This window comes from Etheostoma cragini, chromosome 8, assembly GCF_013103735.1.
Source record: "Etheostoma cragini isolate CJK2018 chromosome 8, CSU_Ecrag_1.0, whole genome shotgun sequence".
Lineage (NCBI taxonomy): Eukaryota > Metazoa > Chordata > Actinopteri > Perciformes > Percidae > Etheostoma > Etheostoma cragini.
The window spans coordinates 3,935,848-3,960,689 of record NC_048414.1 but is presented as its reverse complement, the minus strand read 5'-3'; the positions used below and the strand labels follow the sequence as shown (position 1 = coordinate 3,960,689).

The 24,842-nt window shown below is 39.3% G+C and overlaps 1 protein-coding gene across 1 annotated transcript in view; it reads left to right on the top strand.

The window, feature by feature from the left end:
* Nucleotides 1–2,196: 2,196 nt before the first annotated feature.
* Nucleotides 2,197–24,842, top strand: part of lrriq1 (leucine-rich repeats and IQ motif containing 1) — a 37,015-nt gene continuing 14,369 nt past the window's right edge. The window contains exons 1-18 of the mRNA XM_034879376.1: nt 2,197–2,542; nt 3,431–3,527; nt 3,809–3,891; nt 3,995–4,109; nt 4,977–5,137; nt 5,471–5,545; nt 5,832–7,397; nt 8,606–8,758; nt 8,957–9,107; nt 9,632–9,825; nt 11,584–11,711; nt 11,945–12,018; nt 12,335–12,428; nt 17,030–17,209; nt 19,826–20,272; nt 20,802–20,985; nt 23,212–23,337; nt 24,158–24,247. Of these exons, the coding sequence (XP_034735267.1) occupies nt 2,411–2,542; nt 3,431–3,527; nt 3,809–3,891; nt 3,995–4,109; nt 4,977–5,137; nt 5,471–5,545; nt 5,832–7,397; nt 8,606–8,758; nt 8,957–9,107; nt 9,632–9,825; nt 11,584–11,711; nt 11,945–12,018; nt 12,335–12,428; nt 17,030–17,209; nt 19,826–20,272; nt 20,802–20,985; nt 23,212–23,337; nt 24,158–24,247 (4,050 nt within the window). The 5' untranslated portion in view covers nt 2,197–2,410. The remainder of the gene's footprint in view (nt 2,543–3,430; nt 3,528–3,808; nt 3,892–3,994; nt 4,110–4,976; nt 5,138–5,470; nt 5,546–5,831; nt 7,398–8,605; nt 8,759–8,956; nt 9,108–9,631; nt 9,826–11,583; nt 11,712–11,944; nt 12,019–12,334; nt 12,429–17,029; nt 17,210–19,825; nt 20,273–20,801; nt 20,986–23,211; nt 23,338–24,157; nt 24,248–24,842) is intronic.

Here is a 24,842-nt window from a genome sequence, read left to right as displayed (position 1 = left end):
CAGATTTAGATGTACTAAGGTCACACTGGCAGCATAATGATAACTTTGAAAGGCAATCCAAATCTCTGTCCAAATCCAACTGATGTGCTGTTGTCACCGCAGGTAAGGAGAGATAATTTCGGTTAGCGTGTTGAGGATGAACTGGTTGAACTTCACTGATTTAGGACAATCTTGTGCAAGTATAGCTTTACATTTGTAAAGGACCAGCATCAGATATTATTTGCACAAGCAAAAATTTGATATGACAGCAGATAACTTCAAGAATACAGCATTAGTGATTCAGGTTACAATGGCATTGCAATGGTTTAAATATTTCTCTCCTCACGTGCACCTAATATATTTCAACTACCATCAGCTCTACATACAAGTCGCCTTAGTCTCAGAAACCTATAATCTGGCTCAGTGCATTGAGAAGAATCATCCATTTTACCAGCACTGAGGGGTTGAAATGTGAGCTTGAGTTTGGGCATGGAAAACGTTTAATTTTTTCGTGGTACTTTCATTTTAGGTTCCTGTGATTAATTGAATCCATATTGACTAAATATGGTAAATGATTAAAATAACATTTAACACCTTTTAGTAATTCATATTATGCATGGTTAGTATCTCACACTCTGTAACCTGTGCATTCAAAATGGAGCAGTAAAAGAAAGTTAAAATAGTAGTATGGGTAGGTAATCTCTTCTTTCATCAAAGCCCCCAGATGGAAATGATAGGCTTGATAGGCCCAATAGCTGCCAAGATAATGGCTACAGACGAGTAACAGAAAACCCTTGACAGTGTAAACACACGGCTGCTATCCAAACCGCCGCTGTGTTTAGGCCGGAGGAGCCATTGACTATATACTACATAATCTGCTGTATAAATCTGCAGCTTGGCCCTGTCTGGCTGCTGTCTGGGTTCTGTGCACTTGGACAAAAGCGACGGACACTTTGCCCACCGACAAAGGGCCCGGCCCTAATCGGAGTGGACAAGGCTTGCTGATGGAGCCTTTTTGAGCAATTGGACTTGGTCAATGAATCTTAGAGGACCTAATGAAACATAAGGGACAGGCAGTTTGACTCCAACAACTGGGGAAGCACCAAAGTGCCCTGTTTCTGCTTGTCAGGCTTAGAACTGAAGCTGTGCTATGACCCATAATGCCTTTAATGAAAGCATGTCTGTGCCGGACCTGACAAGATTCTGATGGTGTTGAACCTGTGGGCTACAGAAGTGCTGTTGATGCGGTGCCATACATTGTTGTCGTGGAATTCAGTTTTGGCCTTTGATGGAAAAATTAGTCTGACCTGGCGCCATTCTGTTGTTTTGTTTTCGTCCTGGAACGTCACGAGAAAGGAGAACAGACCATAGTGTGTCTCCGGACCAAACAGTTTGGGATGGAGGACATGCTGTTTTTCTTTGAAACTTTGAGGAAGGAGACTGGGTTCCTTTTAGAAAGCCCTGGGGAATGTGTATAGGAAAACCTGTGTGGGCCGCTGGAATCTCCTCAAAGAGAAGGAGTGCAGCACCAGTGCTGAGACTTCACCACGGGAGAGAGGAACTGGTCTTTGTGATCAGAAATGTTGTGGAAAAAATGTGCATTGTTCAAAGCCTTACACATTTTTTTGTTCTTCTGGTCCTGTGACTCACCTACAGGGTCTTAGGCTCACTGACCCCTTCTAGCTGGCTGCCCATAGTGCCCACACAAGTCCGTGACACTACATCTCATTCACAACAGATCAGCTTACTCCGCTTTTTGACAAAGTGTTACAGTTGGTGTGAAAAGCTTAAAAACGTTTGTCGGAGAGTATTGCCACTCAACAACAACAACAACAAACACTGAATGAACACAATGAGCACATACAGAATATAACTTATACTACAAAACAATACAGTACAGCTTTAGTTTGTTTTGGGATAAAAAATAACATTGCAATTTAGTAAACAATACAACAATACTTACTGTAGATATGTAACATGAAATATCATCAAAGCAGAGCTTTGTTTTAATTGATTAAAAAAAGTGTTATTACAAATTCACGTAAATAATAAAAGTGACAAATATGAGTATATTTTTAATTAAAAGAAATAACGTTTAGCTAGATGTGAGTTGCAAGGACATGTGTGTTTGAAGAAGCTTAGATTTTTCCTTTGCGTTTTGCACGGTTTGTCCCTAGCGAGGCTTCATAGCTAGTTCACAGCAGTGTTTCCATGGAGACTAAAGTATCTCCTAGACGCGAATGGATATATTCTCTCGGATGTTTTATGGCTAATTCTGTTTGAAAGCAGATGTTTAATTAGTGCTTAACAGCAATTTATAGAGACAAAGAGCAAGTATGTTTATTTGTCGATATAAAAATAGCAACTTAAGAAAATGTTCTGACAACAACAATATAGCGGTGGTACATAGCTTCATGTACAAGTTAACTAAATGCCAGTGAGTCGCTGTCGTTTGAAAATGGATGCTAATTATGATACAATTATGCTTGAGCTAAATAACCAAGTCATATTTGATGCTGATGAAACTAAAGAAGAGCAGAAGAGTTTTTTGTTTGACGAGAAGGTAAGTAATCTCCCGCTGAGGCCAGAACACTGAAATAAGTTGTAACACTTGTTAATTGGACAGGTGACAACGAGCTAATGGTAGCTAGTAACTAGCAGCTAGCTTTTTACTTGCTATCAACTTATATATGTTAGCTTGAGTGGTAAGATTTAGCATAACGTTGTGATATGTTTAACATTTTTCTGTTGTATGTTTTATGTGTTTATGCTCAATTATTTGCGTTTTATGTGTTTTATCTGAAAGTCAAATGTTGGCTGGGGGACAATAAAGTCAAAGGCTGACGCAGCAGCTATTATCAGGGTTGGTACCCATCATGCCTACTTAACCATTTTTGTATGCATTTAATAATAATAATAACTGGTAAAGCATCTTTAAAAACCGAGTTTAAAAGACTTTGAAAGACAAAGCATAGCAAAAACAGGGAATGAAGATGTCAGTATAACAACAGAGCTTAACAATTGGGCCAAACAAAAGCAAGACAACATTTGGGTAAATAAAAAGAGAAGAGTAAGAAGGCAAAACACAGTAGAAAGAAGACAAGATAAAACAAAACCTTTGACAAATAAAAAAAATGCAAATAAAATGGGTAAAGCAATATAATAAATAAGTAAAATGAAAACCTTTCTATAAATAAGGGTTTTAAGAAGTGATTTGAAGGAGTTCCCTGATTCTGCCAGCCTAGCAGTATCTTCCCAGGCAGGTCGTCTCAAAGAGGAGGGGCCCTGATGGCAAGAGCACGGTCTCCTTTAGATTTAAGTGGATCAGTAGGGCCCTATGATAGGATATAAGGCTGCAAACTGACTCATATACTCAACGTCTGTGCCATATAGTTTGGAGCCAGATGCAGACAAAGCTGAAAAATGATCAGTTAAATCTTTCTCACAACAGGACTCGGGTGATATACCCCTATCTCTGCTTAGCTACTTTGAAACCTCAAAGAGCAGAGCAGCAGTTTGTGAGAAGCTCATCCTTGAGGAAATTGAAGGTATGACAACTTGCACATCATTCAACATTATGCTTCTAGAGGCATTACTTTTCTGTGGTGAACAAGGGCAATACATTACCTCTCGTGTATTGTAAATGGCTGCTAAAATACTTATCTATCCTGGCACTTTTATTATTCTATGCATCTATAGCATTTCTAGATACAGATCTGGAATAGAATAAGGAGACATCCAGTTATCATTAACTCCAATTACCATAGGTGAGCATGTTTCCCATGATGATGAATGTTTTTTTTTTCTTTCTTTTTTTAATTGATCTCAGACTTCACTGCATCACATCACACTGACGACACAATGAACTTGCCATTTGAACTTGATAAGGACAAGAGGAAACTAAAAGAGCAGGTAAATGTCTCTCTTTACTATTTGGTCTCAGACTCTTACTGTGTGAAGCATCCAACATACAAGTTGTGGCAAACTACTCTTAAGTTTTGTTTGGCTGATCCAGGTCACTGGTGACACAGAAAATGAAGAGAACAACACTTCTACTGACACCCGTCTCCTTCCTGTACCCACAGAACCACTTTTTGCTCAAAATGTGTCAGTGTGTCCCGACAATGAAGGTACACTACATGTTTACAAAAATGAAGTGAAAATGCTTGACCCAATGCCGTGTAAACCCCCCTACTGTACTGAAATTTGTAAACTGAAAATTGTACAGTCTAAGCCACACTGAAGTGTGATAAAGTCACCTTTAAATGATCCTTTTCATTTGCACATTTCCCAGGTAAAAGCATCACATTCTGGGCATCACTTGTGAATAACACTTGAAAAAACTTATGAATAAAAAGGACAATTCTTTCAAACCAGTATTGACTTGGTACTTAAGTGCTTATGCCTGAGTGACAGCATGATGTACTTTAGTTATCTGCACAGGTGTGATAGATGTCTCTGATAAATCTTTTTCCTTTCTGTTCCTTTTTGATCACACTGTTGAGGCCTTGCTTAAGGTCTGATAATTTAACTTCTGTTGTGAGAGAACCTTTGCCCACAAGTGGGCACTGTTGTCCTTTTTTTATTCGCATTAATGATTATAGTAAAATGTACACAATACCAACCTTTGAACAAAGAATAGAGTAGAGGGATACATTTTACAAGTTTACAATTTCCTTAGATCAGGTCAGTGGTTACAATTCTGATAGTGATGAAGTTTTTTAGTTTGAAGATTATTGTTTGGGCCTAGGTGAGCTACCAGGGCGCCCTTTGATGACGTTTTTTGGCAACATGTTTGAAGTAAAGATATATAGTGTATATTATTGTATATAGGGCTACTGACTTGCCCAAGCTTTGCCCGAATCATTCATGTGAGATGAGATATACTTTTTATGCATTATCTTTGAGGCAGTTTGTTTTCACTGTATAGCACATGTTTTTCATCCTTGCTAACTAGTTATAAAGCCTTACATTTTTGTACTTTGTACTTGTCCCAGTTGAAACTGGAACACATGAATATACGGAGAGTGAAAAGCATTTCGCATTTGAATACGAGGCAGAGCAAGAAAAACGACACTGTGAGAAGAAGGAGGAGGAAAGGAGACAAATAGAAAGAGACTTCCAGAAGGAGCTGAAGAAGATAATGGAGGCAGAGAAGGTGAGTCACTCTGTACCTCCTTTACTGGACTACTACTGACCCTAACCCTAACCCTAGGGAAACTCAAGCACCCTTGAGCAAAATACTGCCTCCTTGCCTTTTCAAGAAATGTCATACTATAGTGGTTCAAGGCATCCAAAGGATCACATTATCCTCTGGAATTTGAGTAAAGATAACATGATAGATTGATTGGTAGATAACAAGTTGTCAGAGAGTAGGACACACGTGCTTTGCAAAAAAAGATATCAAAGAGAAAATCCAGAATTTATAGTGTTAGGAAAAATGTCATATGTATGTCATGGTTATTTGTTGATTGTTGCTTTCTGTATCCAGCTGCATCAGAAGGAATATGAGTTGATGGGGAAAAGAGCTCAGGAAAAACTTGAACAGGAGTTGCTGCTGCAACAGGTATGCCTGAATCCTCTTGTTGCAGTTTTCACCAGACATCCAACCTGCAGGGAGACCACTGAGTGTAGGCACGCTCCCAGTGCTCATTAATTTCAACAACTGTGAGATTTTGTTTGACTTCTCAAATCAAAAGTTCACTGACCTCAAATATAATCTACACTTAGGTCTGTTAGCAATTTAAATGTTATATATTATATATTTGTTATATGTAGATTCAAATAAATGTTTCTAATGAAATGGGACAACTATCTTTGTTGTAACTCTAGTGTTTCTCTTCACCAATTAGGAACTGATCAGCAACTTACAGAGACGAGTGGAGGACGAGAGGAGGATGAGGAAAGAGGAGCAGAAGAGGATAAAGAATGAGGAGGACAAGAGGAAAAGGGAAGAGGAGAAAATCAAGATAGAGGCCGAGAGGAAACGAATGGAGGAAGAGACAAGGCGGAATAAAGAGGAAGAGAGAAAAATAGAAGAGATGACACTTAAAAAAGAAGAGGAGAGGAAACATAAGGAAGAAGAAAAGAGGAGAATGGAGAGGGAGGAAAAGAGGAAGAGAGAAGAGGAAAGAGTTAATACAGATTTGGAAAAGAAGAAGCTAGAGGATGGGATGAGAATGATAAAGGAGAAAGAAGAGAGGAAAAGGGAGGATATGAGGAGGAAGAGGGAGAAGGAAAGAAAAGAGACAGAAGAGGCAAGGAAAAAGATGGAGAAAGAGAAGAGAAAAATGGAGGAAGAAATAAGCCTGAAGGAAGAGGAGGAGGAGAGAAAAACGAGCAATAAAGAATACATGAGAATACAAGAGGAGGTGAGAAAGAAGCAGGATGAGATGAGGACAAATAACGAAGAACAGGGGGCTGATGAAAGAAAAACGATGGCTCAGGAAAAGCTTAATGATGATGATGAAATAACATTTGTGGAGAGGAAAAAGAATGAAGAAAAGGACAGGAACAAGACTGAGGAGAAGAGGGAGGTGAAGGAAATGGTGAGAGAAAAGAAAGGGGAAAACAGAAAACTTAAAGAAGAACTTGGACCCAGGGAAGAGTATGAGAAGACGAAAACGGACAATGAAAAGAAAACAAAAGAAGAAGAGCAGAAGATGAAGCAAAAGGACGAAGTGTATTACAAAATGAGGCTTGAAGAGGATCAGGATGGCTATAAAGGCTGCGATGTGTACAACAGAAAGTTGGAGCAGAAGAGCAAAACAAAAGAAAAGAAACAGGAGGAGACGAGCAAAAGGGAGGAGGAGATCAAAAATGTGGAGGAAGAGAAGCAGCTGAGGGGAGAATTTAAAGAGGTTCCCGAAAAAAACGAAGAAGAAATTAGACTCAAACTAAAGGAGGGCAGCCAAAAGAGAGTGGTGCGCGACAGGGAAAAGGACGTAAGAGCAAATGAGCTGCAAGAGAGAAGAGAAAATAACAGCACGAATAAAGATAAAACAGAAAACTCCCTGGTCTCACAACTACAAGACAGCAACAGCTGGACTTCCTCAAGTCCTGGTCTTTTACAAAGCGAGTCTACAGTCAGGCCCCCACGTACTGAAACCATACTTCAACAACATCACCCAGAAGTCAGTCAGACCTTCCTAGATAAAACTGTGGACTACGAAATTCAAGCAGCAAGGCCTCCCCCTGTGTTTTTACCCGTGTGCCTCCCAGTACACACAGAGAAGAAGAGGCTGTCATGGATGAAAGAATGCATCCCCTGGTCCAAACTCTCCCTCCAGAACAACAGGAAGCAGAAAGCATCCGTTCGGAGTCGGAGAGGGCTGAGAGGTGCTGGCGAGGCCAACAGTCTGCCACCTGTCTGCCCAAACTCTTTGCTTCAGTTCACAGGCAAGAAATCCTTGCAAGAGGTAAGATTTGTACAACTGCTCAACCATGATATAGACACGTTGACAATGAATAATGTTGTGAGTTGTTTAAACACTGATATGCAAGTCTGTGGGATTTGGCCTGAAGTGCTTATACTCAAATGTTTTCACAGAACTAACTTTTTGTCACTGTAAACACGGAACTATAATCTCTACTGTGAAAATCATCTTTTTTGCGTTCGTAGACGTTCACCCACCAGAGCTATCTAGTAGTGTGCAAAATGGACCTGTTATGACTTGGCAGAAAAAAAGATAATGTTGAATAAATCAAATGTATTAAATACTGTATTTGCAAGTACATATGTACTACTGATTTTACCTAGCTATGTTAAAAGGATGCTCCGTATTAGGGCTGGGCAATGTATTGATATCGTGATATGTGACTAGATATTGCCTTAGCTTTTGGACATTGTAATATTGTAATGGATATTTGTCTTCACCTGCTTTTAAAGGCTGCATTACAACAAAGGGATGTCTTTTTCTGAGCTTACCAGACTGTTCTAGCTGTTCTATGATTTGCTTTTAACCAATTAATCATTATATCAGTATTATTAGTGATTATTTAAAAATCTAATTGTTGAGGTAATAGGTCAAGAATATTGTTTTATCTGGTTTTCTCTATATCGCTCAGTTCTACTCCTTATTAGCAGTGACCCTTTTCTGACTAATCCATATTTGAAACAATTTATGACATATCCCTGTACCAGGTCACACATGCCAACTTTAGAATGACCTTTATTTATTCAGGGTTTGGCTAATGAAAGCAAGCTCTCTTTTCCAATGACAACCTGATCACAGCACAAATAAAAAGCATCTAAAAAATTACAGTAGAAATAAAATGATCATAAAAATAATCAGACCATAAAAGAATACCCAAATAACAATGTGTAACGAAAGTAATTTTAAAAACAAGAGCAGTCCCTATGTAACACATTTTTAACCAACATCTTGAATGTCTAATTTGAGAGAATCCTGAAGCCAGTTCCATCTGTCAGAAGCGGGAAAGTTAAAAGCACTCTTTCCTAATTTACAATTGATGCGTGGCGTGATATGTCTAATGTGTGTCTGTGAGCGAGTCTGATATGTTGCGTTACCTAAATTAAGAAGTGAAGACAGATGCACTACATACTTAACCTTTTGAAATCCAGAAAGACCTTCTGAACTTTAAAGCATCTTCGCCTATCTTTCAGATGACTACAGTGACCCTGGAAGACCTGCCTGGCTGTAGCTTAAGCACTCTCGCTCAGTGTACTCAACTTCAGTCCCTCACCCTCAGACGTTGTGGCCTTAAATCCCTGGAAGGCATCAACCAGATACCACAGCTCTGCTACATTGATGTACAGGTGGGTATTCAGTCAGTATATAATTTAAAAGCCACCTTTTCAAGGGACAATAAGTAATACAAGAAATGTACTTGCCTCTATTTGGTGCTTTTGGATAGTACAGATCTTTATTACTGTCAGTTAGACATTATCTTTGTATTCTGAAAGTAAACAAACATATTTTGTCCTTTCCTAAGATCTTTATTTGTTTTGTTACAGGAAAACAACATCTCATTTGTCAACTGTGAAAATATGACTAGTTTACGAGTTCTTCAACTCGGCCACAACAAGCTGACGTCCATCCATGGTTTAACTGGTGCTGAAAATTTGGACGTTCTAGACCTCTCCTACAACTCCATAACCCGCATTGGTGAGAACTGGAAAATTCATTATATACCTAATAAAACGTTAACTTGGATGTTTAATATGAGTATGTTTGTTGTGAAGAAACAACTAACATTCAACAGATTGTTGTTATTGTAATGAGGTCTTTAGTTTTAGTTTGGTAGCCAAATCCTGCAATGCTCCACCAGAGGGCAGCATCTCTCTTCTTTTCAACCCTGGGCTTCATTCACTTTACCACAAAATGCATTGAAAAGTGATTTATTTATTGAAGTGAACTGGATCCCTGAGGCTAGAGTCATAAATAGATATTGGCCAGGTAAAAGGTTAAACACATTGAGTTGTATATTCAGCTACTGTAACATCCTGACTCACTTCTAAAACTGTATATTTATAGGAGAGGGCTTTTGGACTGTTTCATTTCAAATAATATTTAAATATATATATTTTTTATAGACATGCTTATGCTTTGTTTACTGCTTATATGCAGACTTACCCTGTGCTTTTTAGCAATCTAAATAAGTGTCTTCTCATTGTCCGTCTCATTCCTAGCTGGTCTAGAGTCTATGAGGAGACTGCAGAGGTTGTCACTGGATCACAACCATCTTATCAGCACCAAAGGACTGAGGGACGTGTTCACTCTTCTGCATCTGAACTGCTCACACAATCACCTGGCAAGTGTGGAGGGTCTGGAGAACAGCGCTCTGCTCAGCACACTGGACCTGAGAGCCAACAATCTTACTGAGGTAAGTTTGTAAGCATTGTTTTTGGATGTCACTGTTCAGGGTTGCAGTTTTGTGTAAGATCTGCATAGTAACTGATTTGGATAGTTGAAGGTGATGAGGAGCTTTAACTCAACAGGTTGTACTGAATTAGGCCCACATCATTATGTTTTGATCTGGAAGTGATGTAAATAATTTATATTTAAGGATGTAGGGATTTCCCATGGAAAAACAGCAAAACATTAAAAATAAATAAGAATATGCAGAAATCAAAAGATGAAAAACTTTTGTTTTCTGCATTTAACTAGACTTATATTCCTTTTCACATCAAGATGCAGAGAAAATATAACACAATATTTCCTGTATTGGTTTTAATATCCCAAACCCCACATTAGAATTCTGAGAGGAATCAGAGTGTAGTGCTACTCATAATAACACAATCCATTTGATATGTGTGAGTTAAACCTTCAAAATAAAACCTTGAAAGTGTTACAAATACACACAGTATGGGCTGATTCAAATCAACAACTTCTGAGAGGAAGCCTATTTGGAGATCATCATGGTTAAACAGATTATCCTGACAAAACCACAGGCTGGGGAAACCTTAATTTCTCTTTTGACTACAACTTAATATCAAGTATGGGATATTTTTAAAGTTAAATCTAAAATTCATTAATAAATTGAAAATCTGTCACATGTCTGTCTGTAACCCTGGACAGGATTACGTGTTTAAATGGATGGATCAACTGAAGGATCATAATATTTTCCTTCAGTCCAACAAAATTACCCTTTGAACTAAAAAAGGATGCGATGTAACAATCTCAACGTAAGTGATCTGAAAGTGATGGTGCTCTATGTAATATTTTACAAAAACAGGGAAATGGCACACTAATACACTAACAGAACACTTCTATTTGCAGGCAGTAAAGATGAACTTTGACTTGAAAGTCGGTTTTATTTGAACTAAAAGAGAGATGCAAGAGAGTCAAAATGCACAATACCAGGGCCCTGCCACTGGCCCACCTTATTGAATGGTACATATTGATGTTGTTACAGGTTACATTACAGTTACATTAATTAAAATATGTTTTGTGAGAATGCTCCATAAGCAACAATTGGGGAGAGAATGTCCAATTACCTAACTTCACAGGTAATTGCTTGATGAGGCCAAAGTTGAGAAAAGTAAAACTAATTAAAGGTATATAGAAAACATGTACATACAAACAATAATTATAAGCATGAAAATGTTTATACCTTCAGTATTTTGTTTTTTACACGCAAACAATAATTTGTATGTACATACAAACAATAGTTATAAGCATGAAAATGTTCATAACTTCAGTATTTTCTTTTTTGTGATCAAGTATTTTATTTTAATTTTCTTAAAGAGAGCAAGAAAAACCACACACATCCAGTATACAGATGCATAGGATGTACAATAGCCCTCCCCGGTGGGAACCCCCTCAAATATAGCTCATTTACCTTATCATATGCACCAGCCCTCTGTGAAATAGTTCTCTCATTTGTGCCATGCATTCAAGCCACTGAAAGCTCTATGGTGATTACACCACCTTCAGTATTTTCTGAAACACCCCTTAGATCACAGTTGTACTTAATTTACGGCCGACACTGATGACTCTAAACACAGCAGGACTAAAACCACGACGTTGATGGACAGGGTCATTTAGGCGTAGCTTGACCAGCAGCAGCAACAGTAAGTTTGGCTAACCCCAAAGTGTGACCAGTAGAACAACTTCACTCAGTTTTCTTTTCTTCCATCAGCCCCCCAGTCTGAACAACCAGGTCCTCCTCCGAGAGCTGCATCTAGACGACAACAGCATCTCCTCACTGCAGGGCCTCACTGCTTGCTGGCTCCCTCTCATGCAACATCTCTCTTTGGCCCAAAACAGGTATATTCCTCCAGTCCTACTTGATATCTGTCTTTGAATTATGCCTGTATGTGATAGTAGCACATTTTTCAATTTTGTTTTTATAATTTGACATTGAAAATTAAAACTATTCATTTCTTTTGACTTGCACAACTCACAATATCAGAAGGTTTCTGTGTTTCACAGCGGTATTATGTTATTTTAAAATGTGTTGACGCTTTTAAAAGGGGTTATAATTTGTCTCTGTGTTCTAGAATTACCCAGCTGCCCTCCATGTCTGATTCTGTGTCCCTTGCGAATCTGGATCTTCGATTTAACTGCATGTCAGGTAACAGGCTGTATTGATTAAACAGACTTTATAAATCCCATCACAAAAGCTTTACTTTATGTTTCCCAATCCCTTACTCCCACTCAGCCACAGATCGATTTTAATAAAACTAATATAATAAAAATGAAATAATATACAACAGCTATAAATGTACAAACTGTTCGGCATAAACGATGCTGCGTAAATATTGGCTGTATGCTCTGCTGTCCAAGTACAGTATATGACTCCATGAAAAAAGATCCATAAGTTCTGAAATACATCTCTATTTATTTCATTCAATCAGTGTAGCGCTGCATAACTTCCACTTCTCTCTCAGAGCTCCAGAATGTGTGTGAAAGTCTGGAGGGATGTCAATCCCTGCGAGAGGTCCACCTCACAGGAAATCCTCTTCAGCAGGAGAGAAGGTGGAGGTAAGACAAGGACTGGGTGTTAGGCTACTTTTTATGATCTAAAGCAGAGGGGGTCCCCTAGGGGGGTCCTCAGAGTTATTGCAGGGGTGGGGCGCCAAATTACAGTATGTAAAAAATAATTTTCTTTTTTTAATAGCAAAGATAAATTGGCCTTTTTGTTAAAAAAAAAGTACACATGAAAGATAAATGTACTATAGGTAACTATGGTAGCCATACAGTTAATCTTAAGTAGTCACTGTGCCTTCCGGATGTATGTTTAACATTGAAACATGACGCATAAGTAATATCCATTTCTTTTCATCAATTCTGCCCAGTTTAATATGCAACTCAATTGTATACAATATATGCGGTAGGTGGTCTCTCCTCGTCTCTCTGTCAGCTAGGGGTCCCTGACCTAAAAGACGTTGAAGACCCCTGATCTAAAGTCATTGTTTTCTAATGTGGCTGCATCTGCTTGTAAGACAAATCAGGTTGTGCTACTATATTAAGATGACTTGAATGTGCCTTGTATTATCTAATTTTCTGGATGCTCTATTCGTTCTCCTCTAACTTAAGCGCCTTCTCCTCTGCAGTACCTGCCACACTGACACCATGGTGTAATTAGAAATTTCCGTCGTTCTTTCCAAAATCCTTTGGACAAAAGGTTCAGTTACAATTTCCTTTGCTCTGAAATATAATAATACTCGTCGGGATGAATGTTCAAAGGAACATACCAGGAAATCTACAGTTGTGTTAGAATCCACTCCCTCATTCACTCATTCACTATTTCCTATATAGTGTTTATTAAATAGTGAACCACATAGGGAACGACCCAACGAGATTTTAGACACTCACTGAATACACATTGTTGCGTGTTTTGTGTCAGGAGATGCACCCGTTGTTTGTGGGTCAAAGGCGGGCGTGACCAGCATCATGTAAACAAACCAAAACTAAAATACTTCTTATATGTTCCCTAGGATAGTAAAAAAAAGTTGTATATCTTTCTGTTTCTTCTTCTCCTCCGGAAAAACACGGTCACATTGCATTATGGTATATGGGAGTAAAATGTAGGGTACATCGGATGAACCAAAGACATATAAATATGTCAATGTTAGGTACACTAAAATTAGCTGTGCATTGTGGGTATTTTATAGTGGACTATATGGTGAATGAAATTAACTGTGGAGAATTCGAACACTACTTTAAAATGGCAAACACAATAAATAGTGCCCATTTCTGTCAAAGGGAACGGTTTTGAACACAGTTTATTTCTTAATCACAAATTTCGGTCTACTGGCTCAGGTAGTCTAAACATTCCAGCAGAACACAGGCCTTCCTGTCCACTTCCCAGGATTAGCACTGTGATCCGCGTCCGCTATTAGATTACTGCGACGTGCCACCAACATCTGTGCTTACGTACGACACACTTAAGTGCTTGTAATTCCCAAAATATTGATACAACAGAAAAAATCAATTCTCATTTCAATGTCAATTTGTTCATTCACTTATCATGCCTAAATATTTTACCCGAGTTAAGACAGTTGCTGTGAGTTTATATAAAAAATATGCAAGACCGCTCATAGTCATGAACAATGATGTCAGCTGTTACAGATTCACAAAGTTGTTTGGCTCCTCAGAGCTGCTCACACCCATTTATGAACACCAAAATATGAAAATCTATACTTCTCTTGCCCCTTTCAAATATCCCTGAATGTTTCAGTTTATTTGATCAGAAATCAGAAATACTTTTTGAGTATTGATCCCTGAAGGGAAATTCTGTATGTAATGTTTTAACTGCAAAGAGTTGAATGTCAGTTGCACAAAACTTTCCTCCTTTTGTACCACTGGCCAGTTGGTTTAATATTGTGGACAATTTGAATATAATATTTCTGTTATTTATTATTTATTATCTTAGAATGTTATTCACTGTCCTAAATCTTGAATTCATGAGTTACTTGTGGACGTTTTTTCCTGTCGCAAGCCTTAACTGAAACATTACCTTCATATTTCATTGAACTTTGCCTAACCTCCAATGCCAACAGTGGAATTAACCCTCTGTATTTCCACACTCCTGCCCTGCCCCTTTCATCCAGAGCCAGTGATAACACTGGCTAAATTAAAGCAGCAAAAGGCAAGCGTTAGGAATTACATTCCCTGTAGGCAGCCCCTGATCCAGGAGACCTGGAAGAAGAACGTAGTGGGCCTGATTAATCAGGGCCACTTTAAGAGCATGTGGTTTGGAGGAAGTCTTCACTAAATGAAATACGGACTTGTGCTCATACAGGCTGGAGATGGAGGATGAAGGAATTTCAGCCAAGAACAGCGTTTCTCCTCATAAAGGAGGATGAAATGTATATTAATTTAGGGAACTTTCAGGTTGTGCATTTCCTACTTTCTTAAAAAAAAAATATATGACTTTCATTTATTCTTTAAGTCTTTACAAATATACACATTACTCCATCAAAAAAATTCTTTATGCTTCAAAAAGACAAGGAGACTGAATGCAGTGCAGAGGTTATCACAGTAAAGAGAGGTGTCTTTCTGAAAACCAGCAGACAGCCCCAGTTAATAAGAATCCATCATTGTAAACATCCACAACTGATGGCATCCAATTATTTGTACATAGGTCTACTCTGCATTCTCCCAAGTGTGTCTAAATGTCGTCCATTCCTTTATTGAATTACATTACATTGCCCACCTCAATGAGCTCATGTAACCGTCAAAAGGTCCTATTTGGGTTTGGAGCTTCATTTGAAGACAGCCAGCCAGATAACATGCCCAAAGGGTTGAAATCTAATCCGGATCTGTTTCAGAGAGACCACGTGGGCAACATCAAAACCATATCCCTCTGACAGTACACAGATCCCGTGCTTTGTGGTCACATCTTTGTCTCAGGGTGGCAGTAGGGATGGGAAAACCCTGCCTCTAATCAGAATACAGTATAAGCCCTTTATACGGGTTCAAATTGTATGCAAGAAAAGGGTTCATGATCCATATCTGAATCAGAATAAACCATCAGGAACCATCATTAGCTTTTTTTGTCTGACTGTAATACTTTGCTCTCCGAGCTGTATTTTAGATAATTCAGCAGGATCTACATTTAAAAAATATATATATGGATTGGTAAAACACGTTGAGATATCCATGTAAAGAGATACAGTATGAAATAAGCAATGCTTAAATTTTCACAAAAACACACACTGTGAGCTGGTGAAATAAAAGGTTTACCCTCGGCACATGTTTTATCCTCCTCTGGTGACACTGTAGACACGATTTAAGAGCATATGGTGCTTTGGGAATCATTTGGGAAAAACTCAGTTCTTCAAAATGTTTAAAAAAATAGACATTGAAGCCTGAAGGCTTGAATTTTTTTATGGGTTTTATTGTTGCTGTCCCAAGTGTCCTGTAGAGTTTCTAGCTCCACATTTTCCCACTGAACACAGACCACATTTGGCCTCCACTAGTAGATGCTCTGAGTCTGTTTAGTAGATAGTTGGGATTCCTCTGCTTGTACATCCTTAGCCTCAGGCAGCAGTTACCGCTCCCTCAGACTCACAGCCTCTCAGGGCTCCCCTCCAGTTTGTAGGCTGATACTACCTAATATGTGCCATGGGTAGAGTTGTTATCCAAAGTGGCTGCGTAACTACACTGTGAGAAAACAATATAATTAAGATGACAATTACATTACCTGGCTTAAAATGTAATCACTGTAAATAGATTACTTCAGAACACAAAATGTACATTGAACTCAGCACAGAGAACAACATGTACTGTGAGAGGCTTCAGAAGGACTTGAGACATTCATCTCAAACTCGTAGTTGTCAAACTAAACCGAGAATGGCTGCTTTAACCCTTCAGTAATACAGATACCTTTTTACCAATTGAGATATACAGATAGATATATGGTTTTACAAGTATACCTGTTGGTAAAAGCTTTTCGCTTAATTTTTTTTGTCATTGACAGAAGCACTCTCTCTCTAACTTGAGTCTCATTTTGAAAATCATCAGTGGAAATGCAGCCATTTTTTTTAGTTCTATTCATGCCGCTATCAAAAGCCTTCATCATCTTTGAATCCTTTATTGTTTATACCAACAATACGACTCACCAAAGTGTTCTAATCACTGCAGTGGTCAAAGAGGGCTTTCAAAATGCTGAACTATAATGTAGAACAATAGAAGCAATAGTAAAGTTATTTAAAAAGACTGAAATGTGATGTGGATTTGTCTGCTAAGAAGGTCTTTTATCCACAGATCTGAAAATATAATACTTTAATACTATACTTTTGTCATCTAAATTTTCAAATAAATGCAGTGTTGTTGTTCAGTTTTCCTGCTATTATATTATAGCTGACATCATGGTTTTATTTTGTATTATATGTATTCTATTTGTTAACCACATTAGTTGTTGATTTTGTGTGGTTTAAATACTATACTCCTTAAATAAATATCTCAAACCTGTTTTCCATTCAAGAACGCTGCTTATACTATTAGACGTTTTATTGATATTACGGGAACTAAGAATTAACTGTAACTAAAAAAATAACAGTAACTAAAACATGAAGGCCATTATAAGGTGGCCTTAATGACCGCTGATATTTTATCCAGCTTGCTCTCCTTTTAAGATCCACTCTGCAGAAAGCAGTGCCTGGGCTGAGGGCCACCGGTGACCAGGAGACAGACTCTTTTCTACCGCCCCCTGCTGTTCAAGAGGTCAACCTGGCTCCGGGCAGCTTCCTAGCGTTCTGCGAGGCTCAGCTTCGGCAGACTGGTGATTTACAGCAGCGGCACAGCAGGGAGCTCAGGTAAGAGACTGAACTGCTTGTGTGGATGGGCTGTCAGTGCGCTGTGTCTAGTGTGGATGAGCATAGGTTAGTCCTTTCTAGAGCTGTCCCATTAACCCATCAACATCAAGTACAAAGAAAATCTATAATCGGAGGTGCTTATCAATAACCACATTTTCATCATGATCATTTTTTCTAGTACTGGCACCAGGGATGTTCAGGGAGTTTCAGCTTAGTTATGTAACAGTCTTACATCATCTGTCTTGGTAAACTGAACTGTCTAGAGAACTGATTTCTGCTTTGAAATGGGAAAGGGGGAGGGAATTGCTCAGCTCAGACGTGTTCCTTCAAATTTGTCTTCGTGGTGTGAATGCACCATGCACTGTACTGTTGTTCCAGTGTCCCAATTTTGTCTAACATATCAGTAATCTCTGTCAAGAATTTAATAATTCCACATCACAATAATTCTAAAGCCAGAACATTACCAGATAATTGAAATTTCTTTCATTCTTTGAATTAGTTGAATCAAATAGTAAACAAAATTAGGTTAAGTTATTTATTTTTTCTTATATATATTATATAAATTACTGCAAACCTATTTACAAAAAGGCCATATTACACATTCCATCTTGTGCTAATCAGCCTGTCAGACAGACAGACATGAAGCAGTCAGGAATGTTAGCTATCCTCTTGTTATGTCTGATACATAGGGAGTAGTGAGCCTAAAGACAACGTCTACCTATTTTCACAAGTCCTTCGATGTCACTGGCCTCTGCACACATTGACACTGCTCTGCGAGACAGACCACCAACACTTAAAACACTGGTCAACTTTCTGCTTATCTTCCTGACCCTTTCAAATTACACAGCACAAAAGATGAAACGTGGCTGCGGCTACCCATGCGGGTCACACTGAGGACTCCTATGGCTCGGGGGGCTAGCTTGGCGCTCTCTTTGTTTCACCCCTCACTGTGTGCCCTCTTACCCCCTGGCCTCTGGACAATGAGCCATTCTGCGGCCTTTGCAAGGACCAACACAGCCATTTAACCCCTAGCCTGACCTTGTGTCTGACAGAGGTGAGAAGAGTGCCACACGTCGGTCCACTGACGACGTAAGGTGGGGAACCATGGGGTTTATCAGGGGTAGGGTTTCACAACTTTTCTCTACAGGGTTTAGAGTGGAGGCTGAATCATTTGTTCTTTACAAAATGCCTCTATTTTATACATACAATGTACTTATTATGGCTTTTTTCTGAGCCATTTAAATATTTATCTTAATACAAACTGAAGTCCAAGAAAAATAAAATACAAATAGAAAAATCCCTTAAAAATATCAAAGAAAATTTTATTTTAGTTATGGTGGAAAGAAATCTTGGTGCTTGTTACTATTTCTTTTCCTGGCTATGTTCTGTGTTCTCCTTACATTATTCCTTTGTTACCAAACACCTTTAATGTCTCTTAGAGATAAGCTGAAGGGTTTAACCTGGATGTTTTTTATAAATGTTGGAAATGTCATATGCAGTACACACCCATCCAAACCTCCCCGCCCTTACTTTCCACCATGCTACAGGGGGTTCACTGAACATTGACACAGCATGTAATTTGTGGACTGCAAATCAATTCAATACGAATGTACTTCTTAGGAAAACTGGGCTGCTTATCAAGTCTATCTTAAGACTCTCAATAAATAAATACTCACATGCACATTAAAAAGAGTCATTGGTTAAAATGGTTCCTCCTGTCCAAGTGATCTCTTCCTAAAAAGATTATAATATAAGGCCCTGTTCTATGTAACGATACAGTTCAAAGTTCAGCTGAAACTAATATGTGATTCAGCAGTCTGAGTCAAAAATATCAAAAATATTGAGTGTATCAGTGCGTAATCTATGATCTTGCATATTTCTCACACACAACCACTTTTTAGCAGACTTGTAAGCTGGCGTCTTGACCTTTGCTGTTCTTCAGTTTCTTGCAGCAGTTATTGCAGCTATGACTGATGCTGGGAGCATCCATATGACATAGCCACAGCAAATGTCCCCAAATTTTCTGAAATATAATTGAACAATGGGGATTTAGTGTTGTCTTTGTGTCTTGTAGTAATTACCTCTCTGTCAAAAACATTTCTTATTGCAGCTTTAGCATTACAAAACGTGTTTTTGATTATTTCTGCTGTCTAATATCAGTGGTATACATGTTGATGGTGACCCTGGAGTGAACCAGCAGGTACGGGGGTGACGAGGTCAGTGGGGTCACAATTCTTTTGGGGCTTCCGACTGCCCTCTCACTTGTCCCACTGAGAACGAAGAGCCAGGTCTTTGTAGAGAAGAAGCTTTACTACCTTAGGCTACTGGCTGTCCAGACTGGCTGGGCACTGAAGTGCCTCTACCCCTTCAGGGTTTAAGACAAGGAGGGGAGCAGAGCCAAGCATTGCTAATAGATTAATTAAGTTTCCACTTAGGTGGCTTTGTAGTCCGTTTATCCCCTCAATGAAAGAGACATTATATGGTATTAGGGCGCACACAGAGGCAACCCCCCCCCCGATACCCACACGTTTAATACTAAATACTAATGCTATTTGATAACAGTATGCTCCAAACTAAATTACTCTGAGCGTCAAATTTGTGTGCATTTGTTCACAGTAATACCTCATCTTCCCTGGATGCTGTAAAGACCTCCTGCCGACACTTTGCTGAGGCTCTGCAGCTGGCTAAGGACCAGAGATTTGCACATGAATATGGTGACACCACTGTGGCTGCCAAACCCAAGGCTGCACGCCAGACAAAACCTGAGGAAAGTCTTGGACACATGGACAGCGCCAATGCTGACAAGTGTACTGAGTGCCCAGAAATGGAGTCCACTGGAAAAGTCCAACAAGTTCTTCCAAACATGGACAATGTTGGATACAAATACTGGACTTTTGAGGAGAAGTTAGCTGCAGAGAGTCAGCATTATTCTTTCGATACTCTTGCAGGAGGTTCAAAGACAGAGACAACAATTTGCAGAGTTAATTCTGACAGTGTTCACTCCTCTGCAACAAAGGGAAAGCCAACTTCCTCCGATAACGAAATGGCACTGGGCCTCCAAAAGTAATTCACCAAATGTTCTGAGTCACTGGTGTCCACTTCTGTAGTGTATATTCCATCCAACACGACATTGTAAACAACAGATCAGTAAAATCAGCTGACAGTGTAGTGTGTTGTAGTGTTTGTAATGAAAGCCTCCAAATTTTTTCATGCTACACAAGTGGACTGCTGGCCTAAAGCAAACACCCTTTTTAAAAAATATATAATTCTTTTCATAGCAGCTCAACATTTTATTAGTTTCTGCGGCAGAGAATTTGTCATTATTGGAGCCTCCTCAATGTGATTTACAGCAGAAGATGTTGAACATTTTACTCATTTTAACACGCAGCTTCATCATTAACACCACACTATCTTTGGGAGGACGATAGATCTTTGAAATGAAGGGTGGCTCTGGACAGGCTGAAAATCTTCAGAGTCCTCCTTTTCAGATGTCTGCTCAGAATTAAATTCATGTTTTCAAAGACAGAGGTGCTATGACATCATATAAATTCCTCAATTTGTGTGTGTATGTGTGTTTTTCTTTTCGGAGCAGCACAGCAGCAGTCGTGATTCAGCAGCTGTGGAGGAAATATAGACTGAAATGTGAGAACATCAGCAGCCTTTCCACAGCTGAGAAAGGAGGAGGAAGTGGTGGAGAAGGAGGAAAGCCAGCGTTAAGACCTTCCTATATTAATGGGAGCATTGTTGGCCAAGAATATGCAGCAACTGTCATCCAGGTAAAACTTCTGGAATATTGTCAGACATTCTGAACTTTTTGTTTGGTTTACTACAACAAGTGGAGTCAAGCTATACTGTCTTATTTACAGTATAGCTACAATTGCATGTCTTTTGAATACCTTTGTTGCATAGAAAACATGTTTTGTCTTTTGCCCATTTTTGCAACATCCTCCACCTAACCGGTTTCTCTCTGATGCTATTTTGAAAGTTATGTACAGGAAATTAAAAATGTATTTATGTGTAGTATGGCGGCTATGTCAGAATACGATTATCCAGTTGGAGTTGAGTATGTAAATTATGTGCCCAACGCAAAATACACACAGACCATGAGAGGCCAGGGAATGCCAGGCCAGATTGGTTTTAACGATTTAGATTTACAATTTAGAGCATTTTCTTTCTTGGAGACATTTGGCATCTTGTTGAAACAAACCTTCACTATTTTACAGCCTAATTTAGCATAGACACAAGAGAAGTCTCAACAAGAGAAACATGAGGTGATGGTCATGGATGAATGGCACAACAATGGCCCTCAGGATCTCATTACGGTATCTCTGTGCATTCAAAAGGCCATCAATAAAATGCACCTGTGTTCGTTGTCATACATACAACAACACACTGCTGCCCATACCGTAACCGCACCTACACAATGGGCCACTCGTTCCACAACGTTGACATCAGCAAACTGCTCACCCACACAACCCCATACACGCTGTCTGCCATCTGCCCTGTATAGAGAGAGAGAACACCTGTCCAAAGTACCAGATGCCATCGAATGTGAGAATTTGACCCCTCAAGTCGGTGATAGTGACGAACTGCAATCAGGCTGAGACCCCGATGAGGTCGATGAGGATGCAGATGAGCTTCCCTGAGACAGTTTCTGACAGTTTGTGCAGAAATTCTTTGGTTATGCCAACCGATTGTTGCAGCAGCTGTCTGGGTGGCTGGTCTCAGACAAACTTGAAGGTTAAGATGCTGGATGTGGAGGTCCTGGGTTGGTTTGGTACACATGGTATGTGGTTGTGAGGCTGGTTAGCTGTACTGCCAAATTCTCTGAAACTCCTCTTTGGAGACGGCTTATGGTACATTTTAGAGTGGCTTTTTTGTGGCCAACCTAAGTCACACCTGTGCAATAATCATGCTGTCTAATCATGTTATATGCCACACCTGTGAGGTGGATGGATTATCTTGGCAAAGGAGAAGTGCTCACTAACACAGATTTAGACAGATTTGTGAACAATATTTGACAGAAAAATGCCTTTTGTGTACACAGAAAAAGTGTTAGATCTTTGAGTCCAGCTCATTAAAAATGGGGGCAAAACCAAAAATGTTGTGTTTGTAATTTTGTTCAGTGTAATTATAGCAGTTGGTGTGATGATTAGTGGCAATTATAGTACTAATAAAGTTAATAAAACTATGACAAGAAATAATATTAGCACTAATGCAGGGTGCAGCAGCAGCAGCTGCAACCACGATCCAGGTGCCACCCCAATCCAAGCAAAACTGCAAGGCAAGAAAACATAAGGACTCCGGGAAAAAGCTCCCTGGAGCTAAGTTAGTAACAAGCATTACTGGGACATATATGCAAACAGATTAACCTGTCAATGTGTAAATAAGGATCTTACTGCCACAAATAGAATTTTTAATATTGTGTCCGAAGTAACTTTCATACAGGTATTATCTCGAAATGTCCTTTTCCACCCTTGAACATCCATCTTCAGGCCTCATACATGCCATGGAAGCATATTTGGCTAATCCTGTATATGGGTTTACAGTAAGCGGCTGATCTAAAAAACATGCTATTCAACACTTCTCCCAAATGTCTTTTTAACATAAAAAATGTTTGATGAGTCCTTTGGGGCTCTCTAAGGGAGAAAGTGGGGGTGGTGGGAATAGTGTGTGTCTGGTGCGGTGGGTGGTGGTGGGGGTACATGAGTAATTAATCAGATTCCAAAGAAGTGCGGTAGTAAGAGTTTTAGGATTCCTGCTCGGCTCAACTTGAAGTGAAGTGTGCCTCCCGCAGCCCATTGGGAATTGGAGGATTTAGAGGCACACTGGAGCTCCATTTGTCTCAGAACAGAGTCACGCAGAGTTCAGACAGCAGAACACTCGGCAATTAAAACAAGCTTAACATGTTTTATCTCCCTAATGGGATAACACACAATATTTACGTTTGCCTCATGATTCATGGACGCTTTTCAACCATTTTCTTCTTTTGGTACCTCCAGGCTTTTTGGAGAGGCTTCACTCTGAGGAGGAGGCTGGCATCTGCTCTGGCTGCTGTCACATGCCTCAACACCGGAGAGGATGACACCTTTGAGCAGGTGGACATGGATGAATTTGTTTTTGATGAGGTAAGCGAACAAGTTTGTGTTCCTCACGTTCATGGTTCAGCAGCTCTTTATCCAACGCCCTTTCAGATACACAAACCTGCACAATGGACAATACAAAATGCACAAATGCATATACTTACCCAACATTCTCTCTCTATATACATACAGACACACACACACACACAAACAAAAAATTCTGCACGCTTGCAGATCTGCAAAAATACATAAAAAGACACAAGCACAACACCCTGCACTGGTGTTAAAAAACATACAAAAACATACAGGTAAACCCACAGACATGTACATTTAGACATGCATAAAATTATAAAAACCTACTACACATATTTATGAGCTATCAATTTAAAGCTATAGTGCGTAGTTTCTGTTGCCCCCATGGGGAATTATAAGTAATGACAACAACAATGTTGGCACATCCACATCATACAAGCCCTCCGTGATCGCCTACAGCCCCCACCTCCACGCACTTGCTAGTAGCCAAGGAGACACGGAGGGTTAGAAAAACATGATGGACTCTTTAGAAGAGTCCATTATCTTTACTTGAGTTTCAGCCCCCAAAAGTTGCCGTAACATTGACATACTGAGTTTTGTGGAGCTGATCTCAGTCTTAATTATCTTTGTAGCAACTCATTTGGCAATGGCTTAAAGGTAATGCACGCTCGTTAATATCAAAATGTACTAAAGTTTTATATATATATATATATATATATATATATATATATATATTAATTAAATGCAGTATTGTGTTAGTTTTTGAAGACATTTTCTTTGTTGTTCATTACCTGTTGCTGTCCAGAAAAAAAATATTTTTATTTTCAAAAAGGCAGCACTGGAGAAACACTGGACATTGTCGCTAATTGAGGACTCACCTCCAAGACGTGGCCCTGTGTCTGAGCAGCCGCTGTCTCTAAAGGTAAAGCAACTGCCTTGGGACATTCTGTAATATTTTTTAAAACCTGGAGGGCTGGTATTCTAGTGAAAGTGGCCAGTGAATTTTGGAAACCAGCCCCTGTGTGATGTCAATGGAAGAGTTATTTTCTTGACCTGTCCCTTTCTCATCTTGGTTATCGCACCCTACAGGATTTGTCTCACTCTTACTGATTGATCTTTAAATTTACTCACTTGAAAAAACAAGATTATTTCCTGGTGGGCTGGTTGTGCCGCACCAGCAGATGTAATTTTTCACACTGGCGAACTGTCTTCCAGCTTTTTTCTCTGTCATTTACCTCTCGTTGGATCTTTTCTTTGGAGCACGCTCAGCACTATACATCATAGTGGCCGCTTTAGGCCAGCTGATGCGGTGCAGCTGCCGTCATGGCCGGCCTCAATGTGTTCACACTGAGGTACACATCAAAGGCAGTCCACAAAGAGAAAAGGGGATCTGGAGAGCAATTAAGCTGTTAGTTTGACTTACATATGAGCATTCCTTGAGTGTGAAAACTGTGTCAGCAGAATACCTCAAAAGAAAACATTCACTTGACTTTGTTAGTAGTGGACAGTATATAGCC